The sequence below is a fragment of the Rhinolophus ferrumequinum genome, chromosome X (genome assembly GCF_004115265.2).
Source record: "Rhinolophus ferrumequinum isolate MPI-CBG mRhiFer1 chromosome X, mRhiFer1_v1.p, whole genome shotgun sequence".
In the NCBI taxonomy this organism is placed as follows: domain Eukaryota; kingdom Metazoa; phylum Chordata; class Mammalia; order Chiroptera; family Rhinolophidae; genus Rhinolophus; species Rhinolophus ferrumequinum.
The window spans coordinates 43,846,360-43,870,890 of record NC_046284.1 but is presented as its reverse complement, the minus strand read 5'-3'; the positions used below and the strand labels follow the sequence as shown (position 1 = coordinate 43,870,890).

Here is a 24,531-nt window from a genome sequence, read left to right as displayed (position 1 = left end):
CCTATGTCATTTCAGCTCTTGTATCTTGGCTTCTGTGATAGCACAAATCTAGCTGGTATTAGGGGTTTGAGAGACTTTAATTTGGATCAACATATGTGACGAAACTCTTACCCTGTTCCCTATACAAATCTACCACTGAGCAGCAGATCGAAATTGAGGCCCTCTTGAAATCCAAGTCAACAGCCTTCTGTCCCCAGTCTCTTAAATGTCTTGGCCTAAGCGGAAGCCAGAAATCAATGGCCATTTTCAGTTCCATGTCATTCTTGAACATCCATGGTCATAAATGAATGCTCACTATATACCAGACACTAATCACTTTACGTGCATTGACATTGAACCTCACTCTAAGATTGCAGGTAAAGGTCAACGTAGTACGGCAATTATCCCCATTCTATAGTTTGAGAAATTGACAAACACAGCTAGTAAGTGCAGAGCTGAAATTAAAAACCCCAGTAGTCTGACTTCAAAGTTACCACTTTTAGCCATGATGCTATATTGTGAGGGGCTGTGGTATCAAGTTGAGTGAGAAACAGCTAGGCCCACCCATCCCCTATTACCCAGTCCAAGGTCAGCATCGACCAGAGAGTCAAACACTCATGCAGCATTATTGCACATGATTTTTAAAAATTAACTTTTTTATTAATTTAAAAACCCAGAAATACAGTGACTACATAAATAAGTACCATAGTTAGGTACATGTCCTGTGAGAACAGTGAAAGGGTAATACTGTTAATATTACTCTTATTTGTTTACATGAGTTAACTATAAAATGGCTATAACCACTAAACGGTGCTTATGGTCTTTGTTTTCCAAGTGTTTATAATACAAATAAATACACAAGAAGAACCACACCCATTCCTCTCTACTAACTACAGGCTCTTGGCCTCTTCTCCCTATGTCCTACTCTCTACATACTACCAAACATGGGAAGGTTTCTATGTTGGTGCAGCATAGCTCCCCAGCTCCTGCTTCACACAGCACTTTGTAAAGGTGTGACCCATAACCTAGGGGCAGGAGTCTATCTAGGGAAGCTCTCTGGGTGTTTCCTGAAGGCTGAGCTTTCAGAGAACACCTGAGTGGGAAGGCTTTGGGGTGAGTCATCAAGAAGGGGAAATTACGGCTTTGCTTTAGGAACCAGTTACTTTTTTCCACACTATGGAAATACTGCCACCTCTGGGAAGGACACAGCAGCTACTTAACACCCTCTCCCCAATAATGCTCCGTGGTCTATCAGCCCTGAATGTCTTTCCTACCTCCCTTTCCTGAGGAGAATGTGTGTGAGGGGCTGGTGAGAGGCTTGTCCTATGAGGGCCTGGCCACAAGGCCCCTGTGTCTCTTATATGAGAACAGACTCCTTTATGCCAGGTTGCCATAAAAACTGGCCCTTTTACATTTTTCCCTATGGTGTCCAATACTCTAAGAAAAAAAAAACGTTCGTCTCACCTATGGTCACTGAGTGGGAAATACAGGATTTCTGGTCCTTAATACTTTTAAATACTCAGTAGAGTTCATTCATGTCCCTCAGAGGAGATATTAGGTTGGTACAAAAGTAATTGCAGTTTAAAAAGTTAAAAATAATTGCAAAAACCGCAATTGCTTTTGCACCAACTTAGAAGGCAGGCTTGACATCCTTGATGTGGAGAATTTATAGTTTTGCCATAAAGATGATTTTTAAAACCAGGCCTCAGAATGGATAATTTATGCTCTGGTATTGGGCTGCAAACAGTCATTTTTGGAGCAGCCCTCTCTAGAATCCATGATTCAAATACATGCCTGATGGATGAGATGAGAATGGCAGGGAGATTTAGGATAAAGATCTGTATCAGAATTACCATCTCCCCAAATAAGCAATAATTCTCCTAATTAAAGAGCAGATACTCAGAGGCTCGTGAGGACTAGGGCCTTTTGCAAAGTAAAAATCAACTCCTGTAATTGGAGAAGGAAAATTGTCCCTTTAAGTACTTCTAGAATTTAATCATTTAACCTAAATTTTGGGACTAGAGAATTATGGACTAGGGAATTTCAACTAGAAAATTAGTGAATATTGTACTATTAATTGGTGAGTTGTATTGACCTGAAAACACAAAGATGGCCTTGTTGACGTCTATCAACTCCTTTATTTAACAATCATTTTGTCTTACATGGATTCAGTTTCTGAAAATTTTACCCAATTCTAACTTCTTTACAGAGGCTCTATAGGTTCAGGGACAAAAGGGAAGTGGGGGAAATTATTTACCACTTCACAGTGAATGTGGCCATGAAATGGTGTTCTTATTCCTCACTCTGCCACCATAGTTAGTGACTTCAACAATCACACCACAGATTCAAGGGCAGAGCCTTCTGCTCACAGTTCTTTCTTTATCCTCCTAAGTACCAACAACCACCAAGCTATTTGGGAGCCAGGCCAAGGAAATAAGGGGAGAGTCAATGGTGGCCTTGCCTCAGAATGAACGCTATAGTTTAGTGTGTGTGGAAGGAGGGAAGTTAATTTAAAACAAAAACATAAAGCACTCTAAAATGTTAAAACTATAATATCACACAAATATTTTTCTTTACTAACGAACTCCTACTAAGAAGCAATTCCCTTCTCTTCCTTTCATTGGAATGACTTTCTTGATAGAAACCCTGGGTTTCTTCTTACTCTTTAACCTGTAAAGAAATGTGATTCTTCCAGAAACTAGAGTTATGGTGTTCTATCCCTCTGTCTCCTACAAATAATTCAAGACTCTTTTAGTGTCTTTGGAGGAGATGTTTAAGGGCTGAGACACCACTCAACATAAAGGAGCAAATTATGCTGTGCATGGCGTGATTAATTAACTGCATTTGAGTTTGGGTTTTAGAGCACTGTTGACTTGAACAAAATAAGCCTGCAGTCCAGCTGCTGTTTGAGTTTTCTTTCTTTACCCTATCCAATACTGTCTGTCTCATCTAACAGTGGCCCTTTTCAGACCTTTCCGGGTACAAAACCTTCACCAAATCTTCAAGTTCTGTTCTGCACACACGACTTGAACACATCTGGCTGATCTGAGCTTCTCCTTTGGTGAATATCTTCCACTGGCCTAAAAGGCAAACACAAAGTGGCAGGGAGGTGTAAGAGTTGAGCAGAGCCAATTAGGAGTACAACCAGTATTCCCCATCCTTCCTCACTCACACACGGACCCACCAGGTGAGCTGAGATACGAATGTCAAGTGGTTTCAGCAGAACCGCCCCCAAAATACTTTCTTGGGGCCAGATATGGGAAACAGTTCATGGAGTTTTCATTTCGACACGCAACATTCATAAGAATCTCAAGAATAATATGTAATTGACTCCTTAAGAGTAAAAGTATTATTCTTGGAAATTTTACAGTATATTTAACATTTGTGAAGTGCTCCACTCTCAGGTTATTACTATTTAGGTGGCTCACTTGGCACCAAGTCAAATAAGGTACTTTGGAAAACACTATCTGGTAAATTACTGGGGCTTTGCTTACTTTTGGGGGCCTCAATGTTGGTTGGGGTTACTCGATTATTTACTGCTCTTTTCTCTATTCCTGCCACCCTTTGTTAATAACTGCTCACCTCTGCTTTCTCCTATGCCCACAGGATGTCATTTCTCCCTCTTTAGCACCTCTCAATCCCCTCCTATGGCTCCTTTATAGAGTTCCATTCTCATATCTCACATCTGATCCCTTTCCACTTTGGGTAAACATGGCTATATCCCTTCCATTCCATTTTCTTCTCTCCCCCCACACTCCACACTCCAAAGTGTCCTTACCAACTTCTCTATCCCCCGTTCTGTCATGCTAATTGAGCAATCATTTTTTAGTGCACACTCTGTGCTGAGCACTGGAAACTACCCCACGTCTCTGTTCCATTTCTTTTCTAACTTTCCTGGTCCTTGAGTGACAAGATCTTCCTTCTCCTACTATCATCTTACTCTGTGAAATAACCTTCACAACAAACTGCCCACTCTGGATAGCCTCTTTAGTCTTCTTTTTATTCCTGTGCTCATGGTATTACACCTGGAGAGCTCCTAGACCAAGGTTAGCAAGCTCCTTTTAATCCAGAATCTGTTAAACCTCTTCTTTTTTTCACTAGCCACATAGGAACAACACCCTTCTTTACAGACTCAATTTCTCTGTTCCTATTTCCCTGTTTTCTCCAACTCAATAGCAAGGTAGAAGGAAAAAGCAGAGAAGGGTAGGGGAAGAAGCCAGCTTTTACTGAAGCCCCACTGTGTGCCAGGATCTGAGAGACACATTATATAAAGGAGTCAGGCTTGTTCCTTTGCGTCCCCATGTGACTCTGCAGGATCCTCTCATTACCTACTTCTTCAGCAGCACACAGTTTGAAGCACACACTGTCTACTTCTGTTGTACATTCCAAATCCTAACTGTTACAAGCAGAAAGTTTGTTTAAATAATCTTTCAAGTCCCCTGGTGTCTAGCACAGTGGCTTGTTCACAGTATGAACAAAAAATATGTTCTTTTAAATTAATTGGTAATTTCAAAAGTCACATCATTGATCCTGGGATCCTAGACCCTGATTCCTTTACTCCTTGCTCACATGTTAGGACTCCCAACTCCTCTGGTTAAATTCTCCTACTGTCCAGTTTATTGTCCATCAGTCTCCAGCAGAACAACTAACTGACCTCATCAACTCTATTTCCAGCTGCTTATTGGATAATTCTGCTCAGATAGCCCTTAAGCATCTTAAGCTAAAGATGTTCCAAGTGAAACTCAGATTTTTCACCAATATCTGCTTATTCTCCAGAGTATCTCTTTGGTGAATGATATTACTATTCACTCCCTATAAAGTTATTAATATTGGAGTCATTCCAAACTCATTTCTGTCTTTGATACTGTTCTTGATGATTTCACCTCAGAGATGTCTCTCACAGTGACCTCTCTTCCCCGTCTCACTGACTTAATATAGTATAATTGCTTCCTACCCTGTTTCCCTGAAAATAAGACCTAGCCGGACAATCAGCTCTAATGTGTCTTTTGGAGCAAAAACTAATGTAAGACCTGGTATTACATTATATTATATTATATTATATAATATTATATTATATTATATTATATTACATTATATAAGACCTGGTCTTATAGTAAAATAAGACCGGGTCTTACATTAATTTTTGCTCCAAAACATGCATTAGAGCTGATAGTCTGGCTAGGTCTTATTTTTGGGGAAACATGGTAACTCAGACAATCACCAGCTCTTTCACTAACAGTCCACCTTTCACTTCACACAGTAAGTACCTCCTTCTAAAAGAACAGATGTGAATGCATCCTTTACTTGCTTAAAAAACTTCACTGGGGTTCTCTGGTCAAGAGATCAAGTCCAACTTCTTAGCCTTGCATATTGGGCTCTGCATAATCTGGCCTCATCAAAGCAGGTGCTTAATAAATCCATCTGACAGCCAAGAGACATCTTTTCAAAGCACCATTTTGATATTACTACACTGTTTGTAAATATAGAGCAACCACCAATGCTACTTGCCTTACAGCTGAACTTCTCACTGACTTCTTCTAGGCCCTCTGATTACTTCTTACCTCCAACTTCTATCATCTTTCTGTGCACCCTATGTGGTCTTTGCAATTGTTCCTCACCCACACCCACACTTCTTGTTTGCTCCTGTCTGAGTTTTCTCTTAGGCTTCATTCTCTCCCTGGACTGATTTTCTGACCTGTTGTCCAGTCACACCCTTCTCTTTCAAAATACACCTCTTCCTGGAAGCCTTCCCCGACTAAGCCCACCTGACTCTCATCTCATCTCATTGTTCTTTGCAGTTCCTCTGAGCACTTAGGTATTTAATTCCTCAGAAGGATACTAATTCATAGTGAAGGCATTTTCATGTTCTGTCTCGCCCATTAGAATTCCCTGAAGATAGAAATTCTGTCTGTTATTCTTTCAGAAGTGTACCCCATCACCCAGAGGCTAGTAGTATCTAGTCCCTAGGCTCCATCTAGTGTAGAAAGTGGGAGAGCTGCAAGTATGCTTGAGTACCTGAATACTTTTAAAGAAACATGACCAGCCAGGGGCAGTTCCAAAGAGCCAAACAGAGCTTTGATACAATACGTGAAGTGATATGTATTGATTTTCCCTCTCTCATCCCTACCACCAGAAGACATATCCTTCAAGATGTGAAGTCTCCACAAATATACCAGACGTAGAATCTTGTGAGCTTTTTCTGACCATATTGAGACTCTGAGTTTAGCAATTTCATTAAAGATATTCAGGAAACTTTGACCTGAGGTAGCTTATGCTCAGATTACATCTGGATTTGTATTCACAGGTCAAGGCTTTTCAGTTCACATCCAAACACCACATTCTCTGCCAAGTCACTGGAGAAGATATAGAACATCCTCCAGTGCTGACAGCGAGCATTGCTAATGTACACTGAGACCACAGATAGACTTTATTTGTAGCTATGCTCCATTGCAAATTGGGTGTGTTTTCCAGGGAGGAGTAAAGAAAGAGAGGTACCACTTACTCAGGGTTGTCCTGGTCACCAGCTTGAAATGATGGAGTTCCTCAAACATCCTCTTGGAGATCTTCTCAATATGGAAGTGCTGGAGGATGCCTGGGGCCAAGCAAAAAGTGGGGCTGGTGGTCAGGTGCCCTCTGTCTGGAAACACCAGCCCCTTTTTCTGCTTGGGCTGAGCATATCATCTCATTACTAGGGCTTAGAAGTATCCAGCTGGGCTGTGTACTGTGTTTAACCAGGAACTTGGATGGCTCAAGGATTACAGTCGACTCCATTTATTTTCTTGGCTCTCTTGCCTCCCCCTGGTCCTCCAAAGGATGGAGATAGGGAGATAGAGCTGAGACCCCATCCTAGGGAAAGCCATATGGAATCAAACATGGGTGCTGGTTAGAGCTTCTGCAGCCAAAGGCAGTATTAGAAATTCTGCCCTTGCCCCAAGTCTGGGTAGACGATGTCCCTGCCAAACCACAGGGCTGCCGTCCTGGTTAAGCAATAAGAGCCAGCAGTGGGATTGTTACAGACAGGTTGTTTGTATAAATGGAGAAGCCATTCCAATTCTTGAACTTACCAAAAAGCATATTTTCCTTTGGGAAATATTCACAGCTCCTTTAGCTTTCTCTTATTAAAAAAAAAAAAGTGTGGAGAGTTAAAATAAAGGTGTTCCAGTCTCAAAATTGCCTGAATACTGTTTTGCAGTTAAGGAACAGCATGTTACCAACCCAACCAACTAATCCTTAAGAGGTCTACAAGGAAAAACATTAATGAAGTCTGAGTTTTTCTCTGCCATGCACAGACCTTGATTGCCTAGCACTGTGAACATGGTTATTTAGATGCTATACTAGTGAGTTAAAAAACATCCATACACCTGTGGGGTGAGATATGTGGCATGACAAATAGTGGGCTTACTGCTAGGGAAGCCAACAGAACATCACTTAGTCCTAGGTGGCCAGTTATAGAGGAGCTAGAGAGTTAGGGAATGAAAATCAACATTGCTAGATGAATAGAAAAATAAACATGAACAAGAAACATATATGTGTTCTAGAATATTTTTTAAGGGGTAGGGAGGAAATTGTTCTTTCAAAAAAGAAAGGTGGTTGTGAAAGGAGAGAGAAAAAGCCCCATAAATACAACAGCAGTTGTTTCTCAAACTATGGTCCAAGTGCCACCTAAATTAAAATCACCTGGCTGTTTGTTAAAAATGCAAAAGTTCAGAACCTACCCAAAGCCTATTGAATTTGCATCTCTTAGACGGTGCCAGGTAGCTGTATTTTAAACCACCTCCTTGCACGATGCTGAAACATCCTAATGTTTGAACACACTCGAGCCTTATGCAGGCTCCAGTAGAACAAAATGTGCATGATTTTCCCATTGAAATCTGTCACGCGGGATGTCATGTGGGGTCTCTGGTCTCACTCCCCACACAAGACTGCAGGACATGGTGAGGCCAAAAAGGAACACCCATGGAGCCATAGATAGGGGAGTCATACCACTGTATTCTCGCTGGCAGTTGGGTTGGAGACACAGGAAGCAGGAGCCACACGAACTGCAACCTGCCGTCCACTTCTCTCTGCCAACCAACCTCACTTGCTAACTGCAATCCGCTCTTGCTAGCTCAGCCACCATCTTCTTGCTAGTCCCCATTTGCTGCTAGCATAGCCACGGCAGTTATATTAGTGGCCAATGGCTCACTGGTTACAGCTGATGGCCATCCAATCACAGTTGATGGCCATTTACTACCCGAGTGAGCACCTTTCCATGTGAGGGCGAGAGCCTGGAAACTGAACTCCTGGCTCTGTCCCCACAAAATCTCACCTCTACACTTGAATTCCTTGAAAACTTGGCCAAACTAGATCAGTACTCATCTTTTATCTATGGGATGGTTTGAATAGCTATAGGATTACAATGAGCACAATGTGTCTTGCTGTGGCAGTTACTGTGTATCATGCAGGAGACCCTGCTTGCTGCACCATGTGTCATGCAGGGTGTCAGGCAGGGTCTCTGGTCCCGCTCCCCACATAAGAACGCAGGATATGGTGAGGCCAAAAAGGAACACCCATAGAGCCATAGGTAGGGGAGTCATACTACTATATTCTCACTGGCGGCTGGGTTGGAGACACAGGAACCAGGAGCAACACTGTTCACAACCCTCACTGCACCACTTGCAGGCTCAGCCACCATCTTCTTGCTAGTCCCCCATTTTTTGCTAGCGTAGCCACAGCAGTTATATTAAAGGACAATAGCTCACTGGTTACAGCTGACGGCCAACTAGCCACAGCTGCTGGCCATTTGATCACAGTCGATGGCCATTTACTACCTGAGACAGCACCTTTCTATGTGAGGTCGAGACCCTGGAAACTGCTTTCTGGGGCTCTGTCCCCACACTGTGAGTAATCAGAAAAGGAATTGGAAATCATGACTGGAATTGTTCCTCCAGTGAGAGTATAATCTTGAGGCCAAGGATGATGTTTTAAATCTGTCTTACCCTAGAGTACATAACATGATTCAATACACTTCGCTTCCCACTGAATGAATGGATTTTCATGTTTGTGGAGCTTCGTGTTGAAAAGAATGGTAGACTACAGTTTGATAGTTTGCAACTCTGGCTACACACTAGAATCACCTGTGGATCTTTAAAAAAAACAAAAACTTAAGCCCAGGCCCCACTCCCAACCAATTAGTCAGAATCTCTGGGGGTAGGCCCAGGTATTTGGTATTTTACAATAACATCTCCCAGATGATTCTAATGTGTAGCCAGGGTTGAGAACCACTCCTTCAGTCTTGGTTGTGTGAAAAAGATAACAAACCCCAAGGGTCAACACTTATTTTTTAACCCAGGCCAAGGTTAAATTTAAAGGCCATAATAACAACTTTGTTAGTTATGTGTTAGTTTCTAATCAATCAGGAAATCTTCCCACCCAAACAGAGGAACACGTTAAATCAAAATTAAGGTGAGTTTTCCCCTCCTTCCCTGTGTCCCCTTAAAAGAAAAAAACCCAAAAAACAAAAAAAAGTAATGTTATATTGCTTACCCTTTCTAATGGTCCAAACATGGACCTCTACCTGAGGTGGTCTCTTTGTCTCCAGTGCTATTTTTCTTGTGGTCTCCCCATCCTCCATGAACACAGACTCATACACGGGCATTGTTTCTTCTCCACAAAAGTAGCCTTTGCTGTCAAAGCTTTGGACTGGAAGTTCTTCTAGAATCAGGAAGCAAGTAGAATTTTGTTATGGTTTTCCAATACTAAAAGTGAACTTCTGCATTTATGCATCTCATTGTTCACTACACCTCATACTCATCAAAAGTGGACAATTAACAAGAACATTCTTACAGAGATAGAAATTCAACCCATATTTCATTGGCTCAACTTAAGCTGTTCCTGTAACAGCTACCAAATCTTACAAAGGAGCATGTGACCTTTAAGTACACATGATGACAGTATCCATAGTTCTGCAGAACACTGCCCCACAACCTAAAGTGGATCTACTCACCAGCACATAAGAAGTGGACCTTCATGAAGAGGAAGTATGTGGCCAGGTACAGATCTCTTAGGCACTTTAGGGAACACAGGATTTTCCATGTGGGTCAGGATCATGATCTGTCTAGCTCAGTGTTACCAACAGAGACCCAGGGAATGGACTGACAGAGGGCCTCGGTTCACTTTCCTGACATCACTTAGATATACTTAGAAAACATCTATGACACTCATTTCTGTGCATATACTTGCCATAGGATCTGTCCAAATTGGCTTGATATTTCTGAATGCTCTCTGATTTGTTTGTAAGAGGAATGATAAGACTAGATCAGCACTAGTGCCAAAACCTAGATGTCAGATTAGTCATATGCATGCTATGCCAAATGAACAGTTGGGAGACACACAAAAAAATCGTCAAATTCCCCAACTATGGATCGTTTAATGTATCAACTAAACTTGGATTTCAGGTTCCAGGCATAAAGGTACCACCTTTGTGGTGGAAAGTTACCCCATTCCACTCCACCCTCCTCATTCCTCAGTCCCCTACCAAAAAAAGTTTCTCTGGGTTGGCTATCTGTGAATTAAGTTTCTTTGCTGGCCTTGAAATCAGCACCCTCTTTTGCTGTGTATGTAAAGTGTATACTCAAATCAAGAACAACAAAGAGAAGCTATGGACACTCTGAAAACTTTGACTATTTGCAGAAACCATCTGTAAGAGTATCTGATGAAACAGTTGAGTGTGAAGTGCTTTGGATCTGTGACTCTAATTAGGAAGATCACTGTTAGTCAATCAGAATCATTTAGAGCAGAGGTTGTAATCAAATTGTTATTACATGTCTCTTACTGACCTGATTAGCTTTCCCTCTCCCACTGCATTGGACAAAACCAAATCTTCTCTTGATGATCCCACTGCATTGGACAAAACCAAATCTTCTCTTGATGATTCCAGGTTGGATTACTCAATTTGAGGATTATCCTAGAATCAAGCTTCCTTTGTCCTTTAGTCCTTCTTTTTAGTTATTTAATTACTTGGTGGGCTATTCTAAAAAAGGTGATATGTTAGGTATTTAAGGGCATGCTAGCTCTTTTCAAATGGGTGAAGAGGAAGAGGTCACTAAGTGTACAGGGACTTCCATGTATATAATTATCACCTTTAGAATGAGAGCTGACTTCATTTGTTAAATTTTGATCACTAGCTCAATACTGGCTATGGCTATAACTGCCATATGAAATCCATGATGGCACTGGAAGGATCTATAATATGCTAAAAGCTCTCCCAGTGTCCTGAAGAGTCTTCCTGCATCACCACATCCTCCACTCCAAGAGCTTAATTTACTCACAAGAAGAGATCCACAAACAACAAAATCCATTAATGACTCAATCCTGGCTGGCACTTAAAATATTAAGATAAACAAGTGTGTCTTTCAAACTACTTACTCAGGAACATCCTCCTCATTCCACACCCTCCACCTCAAGGTGCTGTCTGATAACTCTATGTTCACTTATTTTCATTTACTTCTAGGGAAGCATGCCATGCTTGAAATAATTTCTGGCCATTCCTATTTCCCGGGAGAATGCTCCTGTCCTGAGCCCTCCAGAAGTAAGAATTTAAGAAACCATTTCCTTAAGGAAGTGGTGATGAATGACGATGTACTAGCCAAGCCCAGAAAACTTTTAAGTCTTAACATGGGCTTTTTATGCTGTAACCCAAAAAGTGTGTAATTACAGGAATTCCAGGTGTCAGGGTGGTATAGAGGGATGGGAGTTGAGTTGGGGAATGTTCGGGAAGTGGGAGTCGTACACAACTCTGTAGGTGGCCACTGAATAATTCAAGGCAAAGCCGGCCTTTACCAGAGCAAAGGCAAGAGAGAGAGGTGAAATTCACATCCTTTATTTTGGCCCCAGTTTATTACTGCAGGAGCCTGCAATCCTTTGTTATAGTGAAACTTTTGATTGGGTTATCAGTGAATTGTATTTATCTCTTTTCCCTTCTGTCATGCAGGATGTTGGCTCCTGCTCCCCACACAAGAACGCAGGATATGGTGAGGTCAAAAAGGAACACCAACGGAGCCATAGATAGGGGAATCATACCACTATATTCTTGTTGTGAGCTGGGTTATAGATACAGGAAGCAGGAGCCACACGATGCACAATCTGCAGTCTGCTTCTCTGCCAACCAACCCCACTTGCTAGCTGCAATCCTTTGTCTGCTTCTCTACCAACCAACCAACCCCCAGCATAGCCACGGCAGTTATATTAGTGGCTAATGGCTAACCGGTAACAGCTGATGGCCACCCAGCCACAGTGAATGGCCATCTGATTACAGCTGTTGGCCATCTACTACCTGAGCCAGCACCTTTCCACGTGAGGCCGAGAACCTGGAAACTGCTCTCTGGGATTCTATCCCCATACTCCACCCCTCCAGGTTCTTGCCTCACAATCTACACAACAAGCCTCTTCTGCGAGGGGCCCTGTGGCAGGAACCCAGCTCATGAGAAAAAGTTTCAGTCCAGTTCAAGTAATGTCCCAGTGGGTGTCCCTCCATGTCCACCTACTTTCTGGGCACAGCCAGACTTCCTGGGCACAGCCAGGGTTCCCAGGTTACCACCAGTCTTTCTGGGCACAGTCAGACTTCCTGGGCACAGCCAAGGTTTCTCAGGGTACCATGATGGAACAATAGTGGCTCACTGCCAAGGTGCTTACATATTCTTGACAACAGGCTGGTCGAGACACAGGAAGCAAACATCCTCCTGCACCCCAACAAGGGGTCTCCCTGCACCAGTCTCGCTGGAGGCCGGATGAGATACGGGAAACAAACATCTGCCAGTTCCACTACATGGTGGTACAGTCCCAAACAGTCAAGCAGTCCATCAAATCAGGGATGAGAGGCAATCCCCACAGTCCACAGTCATTCACCAGGGCTGTGTGTTGGCCTCACAATGTGTGCTTTCTCTCTGCAGGGTGAGGGCTCCAAGTCCTCCCCAACCTGGGGGTGAGGGACGCCCTTGACCAGTAGAATGTAAGGACCAGGCCAGCAAGTAGCCTTTGTCTGTTTTGTTCATCTCTCTATTCTCAGTGTAACAATCTTGCACACATTAGGCACATCATACATATTTTCAGATTGAATGCATGATAAAAATATATGCCCCTTGATGCTCTGAAGTTGCTAAGAACGTGAAGCAGGTGCCCTGGTATCATGTGGGAGACCCTGCCTACTCCGCCATTTGTTGTGCGAGGTTGCCTGCGGGGTCTCTGGTCCTGCTCCTAATCAAGCTGAAAGAAGTTGGCCTCAAGGGGCCACATGAAGTCCTGGAGAGACACGGGTCGCGCTTTCCCAGACTTCTCCTTCAGGCTTCTCTGGAATTGCTGTTCCGAACGCAACTGTTTCCAAAGTTCCAACAAAAGTGCATTGGGTTGTTGGTCTATTTTTTCCCTGATCGACCCCTGCTGCCATGAGATAATGCCACATCTGTGCATGTGTTACTCTCTGAGGCCCGCGACCTCGCCCCTTTACCTTTGATTTGGACTTCTGGGTCTGAACTGCTTGGACCTCCTGTCTTAATTTCCTTTGCCTCCGGCTTTCAACATCCCCTAGGGTGGCCATGGCAATTGTAACTTCATGGATCTGCTGCCCCACATAGGGCATAAGAATGGGAACCAGGGATCCAAAAGCACTCGCAGGTGCAGTATCCAAAACCAGATCTCTCATGCTGGCTGTAAAAAGCTCGTCATCCAGCCCCTGCATATTAGGGTTGAAAATAGCATGTCTCATAACCATGTCATGGATGATTTGACTTGAGTAAGTAAGAACTTGAGTAAGTTCTGTATATGACTGCCACTTACTCACAGTGCCTGGCAGCTTGCCAGCCTGTCTCCATACTGTGCGTACCGCAGCAGTGAGCCAATCCATTAGAGTGTGGTTGCCCTGGTCTTGGTCCAACCTATGGCAGTTCTGTAACCTTTGTTGCAGGGACAGATGCACTGTCACAAAGGCTAGCTTTTCCATTTCGCCTGGGGAGCAGAGAATGTTGTCTGCCCCCTCATCCCATAAATATAATAGCCAAGCCGAGACTGGCTCTCCAGGGCGCTGTCTGTACCTCCTCCCCAGCTCCTGCAACTCAGTGGGAGTGTAAAGGGTGTAGGTTGTGAACTCAGTCACAGCTGGGTTGCCTGCAGCAATGCCCCCAGAGCCCAAAAGTTGCTCACGTTTTACCCTTTGCTTCAAGATTGGCCAGGCTTTGGAGTTGAGAGCTATGTTGTCTCCACTCGCTTCCTCCGCCTCTGCCTCAGAGTCTACACGGTGAGGCCCCTCTTCTAACAGGCAGACCCGAGCTTCCAGTGCCTCCAACCGGGACATCTGGTCTGGCACCTGGGCCATTTCATTAAGCGCACTTTCCATGTTGAGACTCAAGGCTGTGAGGAACATCCAGCTCACGCAGCCGGCTGTAGCCTTCGCCTCCTCCAGCAACCGCTCAGCCAGAGCCTGCAGGGCCCTCTCCACGCTGGCTGGAGAGCCATCCATGTCCTCCCACCCCTCCTTGGGGGTCCAACTCCTGAGAACACTGGCCACCGGGCACCACACACTGTGTGGGGGCCACATGTCCTCCTGCCCAGAGTCAGACTCCATTTCTACCTGGCCGGAATCCTGCTCGCTGTGCCAGGCATCGGATTGGGTGGAGGCCTCAGTGCAAGATGTCCATAATCCTCGGAACCTACAGCAGAAGCAGATCAACAAAAGGAAGACAACGCCTTCCATGGCCAAGAGGGTGGTGTGCCATCTGGAGGCTTGAGACACCCAGGCAGACCAAACCTCCTGTTCCCGGTGTCGCTCCTCATGGGCCTCCCAAAGCTGAACTTTTACCCACACAAACTGCTCCACCATGCTTTGGTAGGTTTTGGCTGGCACCATACCCTGATCACTGCATCATTTGTCATGCGGGAGATCCTGCTCACTGCTCCATTTTTCGTGCAGGAGACCCTGCTCACTGCGCCATTTGTCGTGCGGGGCGGCCTCGGTGTCCCTGCTCCCGCTCCCCACATAAGAACGCAGGATATGGTGAGGCCAAAAAGGAACACCCACGGAGCCATAAGTAGGGGAGTCATACCACGATAACCTCACTGGAGGCTGGAGTCACATGAACTGCAACCTGCTGTCCGCTTCTCTGCCTGCCAACCAACCGACTCACTCAACTGACTCGACTCACCAACCAGCACAGCCGGGCAGTTATATCAGTGGCTAATTGGCTAACTGGTTACAGCTGATAGTCAATTAGCCACAGCTGATGGCCATCTACTACTCGAGCCAGCACCTTTCCACTTGAGGCCGAGAGCCTGGAAACTGCTCTCTGGGACTGTCCCCACACCTGGTCTCTGTGGATAGTGACTCTTGTTAGGCAATGTGACTAGAAGGAGTCGTTCAATTTGCAAACACCCATGGCTGGTACACTGAGAGACAGGTACACAGAATAGGAGAGAGATTCTTTCCTTCTGTGTTGCCCAATAAGTCCTCTATCTCCACACATCTGAGCAGGGTGGGGGAAGAACTTTTTCAGAGAAACAGGTTTAGTCAGTGAGACTCTTCAGTATATTGTCAATTGGAAGTTTGGAGGGCAGTTTTAAAAATAATAACTTTTATTATTTTTCTAATCACAAAAGTAATGTACATTGAAAATTTAGAAAATACAGATAAACAAGAAGAAAATAAGAATTACCCATAAGTCAGTCACCTAATGATAGCCACTGTTAACATTCTTCCACATGCCCTTCCAGTCTTTCATTTTGTCTGAGTGTGTTATAAACACTTTCTTTTTGTAACACACAATGTGGGATCATATTATAATGTTGAAAGTAAACTGACACCTTGGGACGCTTAACCATGGAGATGGGAGGACTGTGGGTGGATTTGGGCCCCTTGCTGACTCTCTAGTCTTAACTTCCTGTTGAACTCTGTGGTAACCTCCAAGGAGAGGGAGGTTAATATAGGAGGGAGCCATGTTGGGCTCAGCCCGTCTCTATTTCCGTGTCACGGAGGACTGCCTTCCATGTGTGCAGGCCCGCGTGCCTTCTCTTGACAGTTCCGTTTTCTTTTTTTTCTTCCTGAATAAACCGTTTTCTTTTGGTGGATTATCTAGAGAATTATTTCAGCAGACGAAAATACATATTCTTTTTAGCTTGCTTTTTGTACTTAACAAATATATTGCAAACATCTTTCTATGTCATTAAATCTTGGTCTACAATGATCTTTAAATTGCTGTGTACTATGCCACAGCAAAGCCACACCATAATATATTTAACCATTTCCATACTGGTAGACTTCCTAATTGCTTACAATTTTTCACGATTGTAAACAGCACTGCAGCAAAAATCCTTGTTTGTATATTTGTGTATGTCTATTATTTATTACTTTGTTAGGATTCCTAGGCATGGAATTGCTTAGCCAAAGAGTATGGAAAGTAAAGGTTTTAATAAATATTACCAACCTGAGAGGCCAATTATTTAAAAGGCAATGTCTATTCTGTGTCCTGTTCTTACACCTTTTTGATTCGTTCACTTATTTGAATTACCTGCATCAATAAAATCCTAAGCACACAACAAAATGGGATTTGGTCTGAAGATCTGAGATTCAAATTATAATAATATATACTGGGAGGATTTATCTTACTTGGGGTAGTTTAGGTAATATTAGTCTAATCTGAAATTATCATGTTGTAATACTTATATGACTACAGGCATTAGACCCTTGACCAAAGAGAAAATTGTGTTGGTGGAATTATTCCTAAGTGACACTAAAAAGTTTGAGGATTCAGTGAGATCACAGACTTGGAAGTCATAAAAGGTCATCATGGCTGGGTGGCCCCCATGTCCATATCAACCTCATAATGTGCTCTTTCCCTACCCCTAATAAGTACATTTCCTCACCAATTGTAATGGCCCATTTCTCTATTGCAGATCAGATAGCTCCTGTCCTTACTGTCCACTACCCTCTGTTTACTCTGAAACATGAGGGTCATTATATTAAGAAAGATTTTGTTTGTGCCATTAATAAATGCTTCTCAAACTTTAATGTTCACAAGAATCAAGTGGGGGGTCTTGTTAAAATGCAGATTCTGAAGCAGTAGATTGGAGGTTGAACCTGAGTGTGTGCATTTCTTACTAGCTTCCAGGTGCTGCTGGTCCACAAACCATAGTTTGAGTAGCAACACCAGAAAATACCCTGGGCTTACAGCAGGTGTTCCCAAACTAGTCTGCAAATTAATATCATCTCAAGATCTTTTATAATTCCAAAACCCAGGCCACACCTCATATAAATTACATCATCATCTGTGGGGATGGGATACAGGTATTTACAGAAGCTCTCTGGGGGATATCAATGTGTAGACAACTTTAGGAACCATTGACCTTGTCGTGCGGGGCATCCGGCGGGGTCTCTGGTCCCGCTCCCCACACAAGAACGCAGGATATGGCTAGGCCAAAAAGGAACACCAACGGAGCCATAGGTAGGGGAGTCATACCACTATACTCTCACTGGCGGCTGGGTTGGAGACACAGGAACCAGGAGCAACACAATTCTCAACCCTCACAGTGCCGCTTGCAGACTCAGCCACCATCTTCTTGCTAGCTCCCCCTTTTTTTGCTAGCCTAGCCACGGCAGTTATATTATTGCTAATGGCTCACTGGTTACAGCTGACGGCCAACTAGCCACAGCTGCTGGCCATTTGATCACAGTCGATGGCCATTTACTACCTGAGCCAGCACCTTTCTATGTGAGGCCGAGAGCCTGGAAACTGCTTTTTGGGGCTCTGTCCCCACAGACCTATTTGAAGATACTCAAAAAATATACATTGAACAGGTTCATGTTTGCCTGCTACTAATGAGGAGTTGTCTAAATGGAAGGAATAAATAATTTAGCTGTCTGCCTACATTTAGTTTTCTTTAAATTAAAGTTTACTGGGGCGACAATTAGTAAAGTTACATAGATTTCAAGTGTACAATTCTGTAATACATTATCTATATCTCACATTGTGTGTTCACCATCCAGAGTCAGTTCTATTTCCATCACCATATATATCTGCGGACATACCACCCTGAAGGAGCCTGATCTTGTCTCTGCCTATATTTAACAAATGTTTGTTTTTTAAACTGTCTTGGAAATTCCTAATTAATTCACTCTCAGAATGTTGAACCTAGAAGGACCCCCAAAAATAATCCCCTCTAACCCTCCCATTTTGCATAGAAGGAAACTGAGGCTCTGAGAGTGACTTGTTCTAAGTCACACAGCAAACCAGTGACTGAGCCAGGAATGGAATAATTGATTACCAATCCTATACTCTGTCAATCCCAGTACTATGAACTATATTTTTATCTAGCCATGTGTCAAAACCACCATTTAAATAATTAATTTGCTGCAGCCTGCAGTGGGTCCCCTCCAAGGAGGCCCCAGGGCTGGCATGCCCAGTGGCCAGCTTTGGACTGAGGGGAGCATCACCTGGCTGCCTCCAAAGACAACATATCCAAAGGGCAGACTGGGAAGTCACCTGTTAAAGTGAATCCTGCTCTGTACAGTCAGCCCCTGCACCACAATTCCTCCACTGTAGCCACGGCCAGTCCTCACAACCAATCAGCCTGAGGGTCACTCCCTCCCATTAATGTGCAAACAGAATCAAGGCTCAACTACAACAGGAGGGCACACACAACCCACACAAGGGGCACACCTGGAGCACCTGACTCTGGTGACCAGAGAGACTGCCACTGGATGCCACAGGACACCTACTACATAAGGCCAATCTACCGAGACTGGGAGACATAGCAACCTTACCTAATACATAGAAACAAATACAGAGAGGTAGCAAAAAAATAGGGAGACAAAGAAACATGTCCAAAATGAAAGAATAGAACAAAGCTCTAGAAAAATAACTGAACAAAATAGAGACAAGCAATCTATCAGACACAGAGTTCAAAACACTGGTTATAAGGATGCTAAATGATCTCAGGGAGAACTTCAACAAAAAGACAGGAAACATAAAAATGGAGACAGAAAACATAAAAAAGAACCAATCAGAAATAAAGAATACAATAACTGAAATAAAAGATACAGCAAAGGGAATCAACAGTAAATTAGATGAAGATTGAATCAACGATTTAGAAGATAAGGTAGCAGAAAACACCCAATCAGAACAGCAAAAAGAAAAAAAGAATCCAAAAAATGAGGAGAGTTTAAGGGGCCTCTGGGATGACATCAGCCATACCAACATTCACATCATAGAAGTACCAGAAGGAGAAGAGAGACAGCAAGGAATTGAAAACCTATTTGAAGAAATAATGATGGAGAACTTCCCCAAGTTGGTGAAGGAAATAGACATACAAGTCTAGGAAGCTCAGGGAGTCTCAAACAAGATGAACCCAAAGAGGCCAACACCAAAACACATCATAATTAAAATGCCAAAGCTTAAAAACAAAGAGAGAATCTTAAAAGTAGCAAGAGAAATGCAGTTAGTTACCTACAACAGGAGGGCACACACATAAGAGCTATAAGAGAGTTCCTATAAGACTGTCAGCTGATTTCTCAACAGAAACTTTACAGGCCAGAAGGGATTGACACAAAATATTGAAAGCAATGAAAAGCAAGGACCTACAACAAAGATAAGATTACTCTACCCAGCAAAACCATCATTTAAAATCGAGGGACATATAAAGAGCTTCCCAGACAAGAGAAAGCTAAAGAAGTTCATCACTACCAAACCAGCATTACAAGGAATGTTAGAGGGACTTCTTTAAGATGAGAAAAAGACAAAAATATGAATAATAAAATGGCAATAACTACATATCTATCAATAATTACTTTAAATGTGAACGGATCAAATGCTCCAATCAAAAGACATAAGGTAGCTGAATGGATAAGAAAACAAGACAGGTACATATGCTGCCTACAAGAAACTCAAAAGACACACAGAGACTGAAAGTAAAGGAATAGAATAAGATATTTAATGAAAATGGAAACAGAAAAATAGATGGGGTAGCAGTACTTACACCAGACAAAATATACTTTAAATCAAATGCTATAACAACAGACAAAGAAGGACCCAGTAATCCCACTTCTGCATATTTATCTGAAGAAACCCAAAACACTGCTTTAAGGGGATGTGTGCATCCATATGTTCATTGCAGCATTGTTTACAATGGCCAAGATGTGGAGGCAGCCTGGGTGTCTATTGGAGAATGAGTGAATAGAGTAGGTGGTAGATATATACAATGGAATATTGCTTGGCCAGGGAAGAGAATGGGTTCTTGCCATCTGCGGTGGCATGGACGGCCCTGAATGGTATTGTGCTGAATGAAGCATGTCAGACAGAGAAAGACAGATGTAATGTGATTTCGCTTATATGTGGAATCTGAAGAACAAAATAAACAAACAAAGAAAACAGAAACAAACTCATAGATACAGCGAACACTTTGATGGTTGCCAGACTAGAGGGGTTTTGAGGTGGGTGAAAAAGGGGAAGGGATTAAGAAGTACAAATTGTTTGTTACAAAGCAGTCATGGGGATGTAGGGCATCGCATAAGAAATATAGTCAATAATATTTTAATAACTATGTATGGTGTCAGAAGGGCTGGGTGAAAAAGGAGAAGAGATTAGGAAATACAAATTGGTAGTTACAAAATAGTCATAGGAATATAAAATAAAGCATAGGGAATATAGTCGGTAATATGGTAATAACTATGTATAGCGAAAGGTGAATACTAGACTAGTTAGAAAGATCATTTCTTAAATTATATAAATGTCCAACCACTATGCTGTACACCTGAAACTAACATAAAATTATATTGAATATCAACTGTAACTGAAAAGTTAAAAAAGGGGGAAAAAGAAGAAGAGGAATAAGCGTTTCAAATTTCCAGTATAAAACAAATAAGTCTTGGGGATGTATTATAATATACAGCATAGGAATATAGTCAATAATATTGTAATAGTGTGGTATGGTATCAGATGGTTGCTGGAATTATCATGGTGATCACTTCTTTAGGTATATAAATGTTAAATAACTATGGTGTACAACTGAAACTAATATAATATTGTATGGTAGCTCTATTTTAATAAAAATTTTAAAAATAATAAATAAATAATTTGTCCTTTTCATCAGTTAATATTTTCTACTGGCCTGGAAAACACAATGGGCTAGAAGTGACCTGGGTTCCAGGCCTTGATTTTATTATCTCTCTGTGTGACTCTGGGCAAAACACTCTACTTTATACACCTCAGTTTTTTTATCCTAAAAAGAGAAACAATATCATGATAGGATTTTAGTCTTGGAAGGGAGGTTGGAGATCAACTGTTCGAAATTTTTGTTGTATAGTATAGATGAGGCTGTTGAGGTCCAGAGCATAGTTGGCACATTTTGAAGGTCACACAGCAACTTAGATTAGGACCAGTACCCATTCTCCTGCTGTATCACATCTGTCTCTCATCCTAGCTCAAAAAGGTACTGGATGTGACTGTGCTTTGATGAGTTACATGGTGATAGAAATGAAAGGTACTACTGTTCTTCCTAATCATTATCATAAGCTAATTTCTCTACTATTTATAAAACCAAGGCTTAAGTTTGGCATTTAGGTCTACATTGGGTCAAAGGTATTGTTGACACAAGCAAATCCCATCTGTTTCTTAGTAGTAAATTTCTTCCAAGCTACCGTCTTACTAGCCCTTCAAGAGAGGAGCAAATGAAGTTAATTATTAGTAGAACTATTATCATTACAGTGATATCACAGGTTGATTATATTTCCGATGCTCAAACAACACTGAGAATGACTAAGTGGGGATCTCAGTCAACCAAAGGCAGGGCTTCCAACCAACGCACCTTTTGCCTTTTTACCTGGACACACCTTGCAGCACTTTCCGTCTACTTTTTGAGGATACTTGCAGGGGTATCGGTTGGGGCAATGGATTTTCTTACACTCTTGTTTGGTGACATTACAAGTGCACAGCACACATTCCACAATGCCAAATGCCCGGAGGTTCGGGTGCCAGGACTCGCCATGGGAATAGGTCTTTCCATTGGAAACACACACTGTAAGAGAACACGTGACTGAAAATTAAAGTCTAGGGAGTTGAAATGGACCCCTGTACTCAGAACCAAAGACTGGAACCCCTTAAGACATCAAACATCCTTTGTTCTTTACATGACCGTGGAGATACAGTGACAGAACAGACTCTTCTAACTCAAAACACAGCTTGGGCTTTGTTCTACCATCAACAACTATTCAGCTTCTTCAACCATGGCCTCTGAATGTTCACAAGTGCCTGGCAGTCAATAAATTTTTTTTTTAAGTGCAGAAATGAATGAATGCACGAAAGCAGAGTTCTATCTGTCTGGGGTATCTGATAAGGAACCTCTAGTAGAATGTAGTGCTAACACCTGCAGTTCCATAGAGGATGATATGGCCCAAATGTATGCGTTTCTTGGCGTGATAATTTACCAGAGATTTGCTACCCAGGGAGGCTAGATGTGAAAGCTATTGCTCTTTCCAAAGGGCCAATTTTTTCCATATCCTGAAGCAAATCCATTCAGAATGCCAAATGCTATGAGAGTCTGATTCACCAACACAGATGGGTATGGAGCTTCATGGTGCTGGCCTACTCTCTGGCATGGGAAGGAAGCTGATAAGACAAGATTGAAAGGAAAAGGACCCACACCATCCCAGTAAGTAGTGAAAGGTAGTCCTTTTGTCACTAATCTTCAGGCAGTGTCTTCTGCCCCCACCTCATAGTGGCTGTAGAGATTTGACTACAGCGAATTAGTGCCTCTACTATAGCTATCCTTTGGTGGTCTCATATTTGTTGAGTGGGAAGTGAAGCTCTGAGTTTTTTGAGGGTCCTTGCAAGAGCAAGCATCTGGGTTGCAGGTTGAGAGGGCTATGAAGGGAAGGAGCCACAGGAACATCCTTCAGTGTAAACCAACCAAAACATATCCAGCTCCTACTGTAAGGCACAGAGCTAGGCTCCAGGATGAGAACTGCACAGGGCTGTAAATGGGGGAGGTCAGAGACTGAGTTTTCTCCCTTTTTCAAAATGCTGAGACATTCTGGGGATTTCAAGCCACAACTGGGCCTGGGTATGTATCTCATTATTCCCATCACCTCACCATACCAATCAACAACATCTCTAGGGTGGGCTGTATCACATAAGGTGGGGCTAGGGTGGGAGAAATAGCCCCACACAGAGCGTTTCAATGAATTGACTGATTTGGCTGCACTAGTTGTTTCTCATCAAGTCCATTGGTTCACATTAGGAAATATGGATGATGTTGGCTGTCTTTTCTTGTCCTTCGCAAGAGCTGCTAGAGTACTAGGTACTCTAAAGGTCAATCTATGTAATATTTCCAAAGGCCTAAACCTAAATCAGAGAAGCTCCCAACCTTACAGTAAAATATGATAGGGATTTGATATCTGAACTGTGAGGCTCAGGGCTGTGAATGGAATCACATGACAAGAGAGGACAGATGTGTTGTTCTCTCTCCTGCCCTCACCTCTTCTCCTCCCTATACAGTGACACTCCCTTCTAGACAATGCAATTAAGTGAGTACATAGTCTGCTTCAAGAAATTTAGGCTGGACTCAAATTCAAATTGGTGGAGTCCCATCGCTTCTCTCCTTTGACTCTAGCAAGGGACAAAGTAGGTGTATCTCAGAGAAATACATAGTTAGCAGGAAAGCTTAAACAAACAAACAAACAAACAAACAAACAAAAAAACAGGTGAGGCAGAGAGGACTCATAGTATTATATAGCTAGGTTCCCTTTCCCCTAAATGTTTAGACTAAGGGAATAATCTAGACTGGATGAGCGCCTACAGTCTCAAGTGAAATAAGGTGAAGCTAATTCTCTAGAGGGAAATGTAGCCTCTCCCCACCAACAAATTCTCAAGGTGATTTTGAATCATCCATCTGAGGCATTGGGAATTGAGGATGGGGACAAGTGATTCTCCAGTGAACTGCTGCATCCAGATCAATAGGGGCAATGAATAAATGTGAACCGCTAGGGTTTTTGTACGACATGGAGAAAATCAAGGGATGAGCCTCTGCCCTGAAAATGAAGAGGTCTGTAGAAATTATGGGATTTAGGGTTTTCAAAGTCCATTTCCCCACATGATTTTTAATGCTTTGAAATACTTTCAGAGCAAATGGAATCTATTGGAGGCAATTTAGGATTGAAAATCAAACTGCATCTTTACTTAACTCCTCCTCATTTCATAAATTCATATCAGAATGCCTTGGAATTTAAAAATAATAAATTTCAAATCAAACCCAGATCGATAGTAAATATTTCTAATTCTTCTAATATATCACTATTTTTTATTAAGAGTTTTATCTTGAAGGTTCTTCTTAAGGCTGTTAGTTTCTAAAGCAATTTAATTTTTTTTATTTGTAATCTAAAATTTATATCTAACTAGTAACAGATGTGATCAACTAGCTTTGGTTTGACTAGCTTTATTGAGATTTATAGTAAGAGTTCTTTGTAAAGGATCGTTTTTCACTCATGTTATTCAATCATTTGGTCTAATAATTTATTACTTTTAACCCATTCAGAGAACT

The 24,531-nt window shown here is 42.4% G+C and overlaps 1 protein-coding gene across 12 annotated transcripts in view; it reads right to left on the bottom strand.

The window, feature by feature from the left end:
- Positions 1 to 669: 669 nt before the first annotated feature.
- The window catches only part of CHRDL1 (chordin like 1), a 211,659-nt gene continuing 187,797 nt past the window's right edge, over positions 670 to 24,531 (bottom strand). For 4 of the 12 annotated variants that reach the window (XM_033113805.1, XM_033113817.1, XM_033113812.1 and 1 more), the window contains exons 9-12: positions 21,802 to 22,011; positions 9,505 to 9,672; positions 6,482 to 6,571; positions 670 to 3,059 (exon numbers count right to left, since the gene is read on the bottom strand). In XM_033113805.1, the coding sequence (XP_032969696.1) occupies positions 2,929 to 3,059; positions 6,482 to 6,571; positions 9,505 to 9,672; positions 21,802 to 22,011 (599 nt within the window). In that variant the 3' untranslated portion in view covers positions 670 to 2,928. Of the gene's footprint in view, positions 3,060 to 6,481; positions 6,572 to 7,043; positions 7,094 to 9,504; positions 9,673 to 21,801; positions 22,012 to 24,531 lie in introns of all 12 variants that reach the window. The other 8 variants (XM_033113852.1, XM_033113861.1, XM_033113871.1 and 5 more) reach the window with 4 other exon arrangements.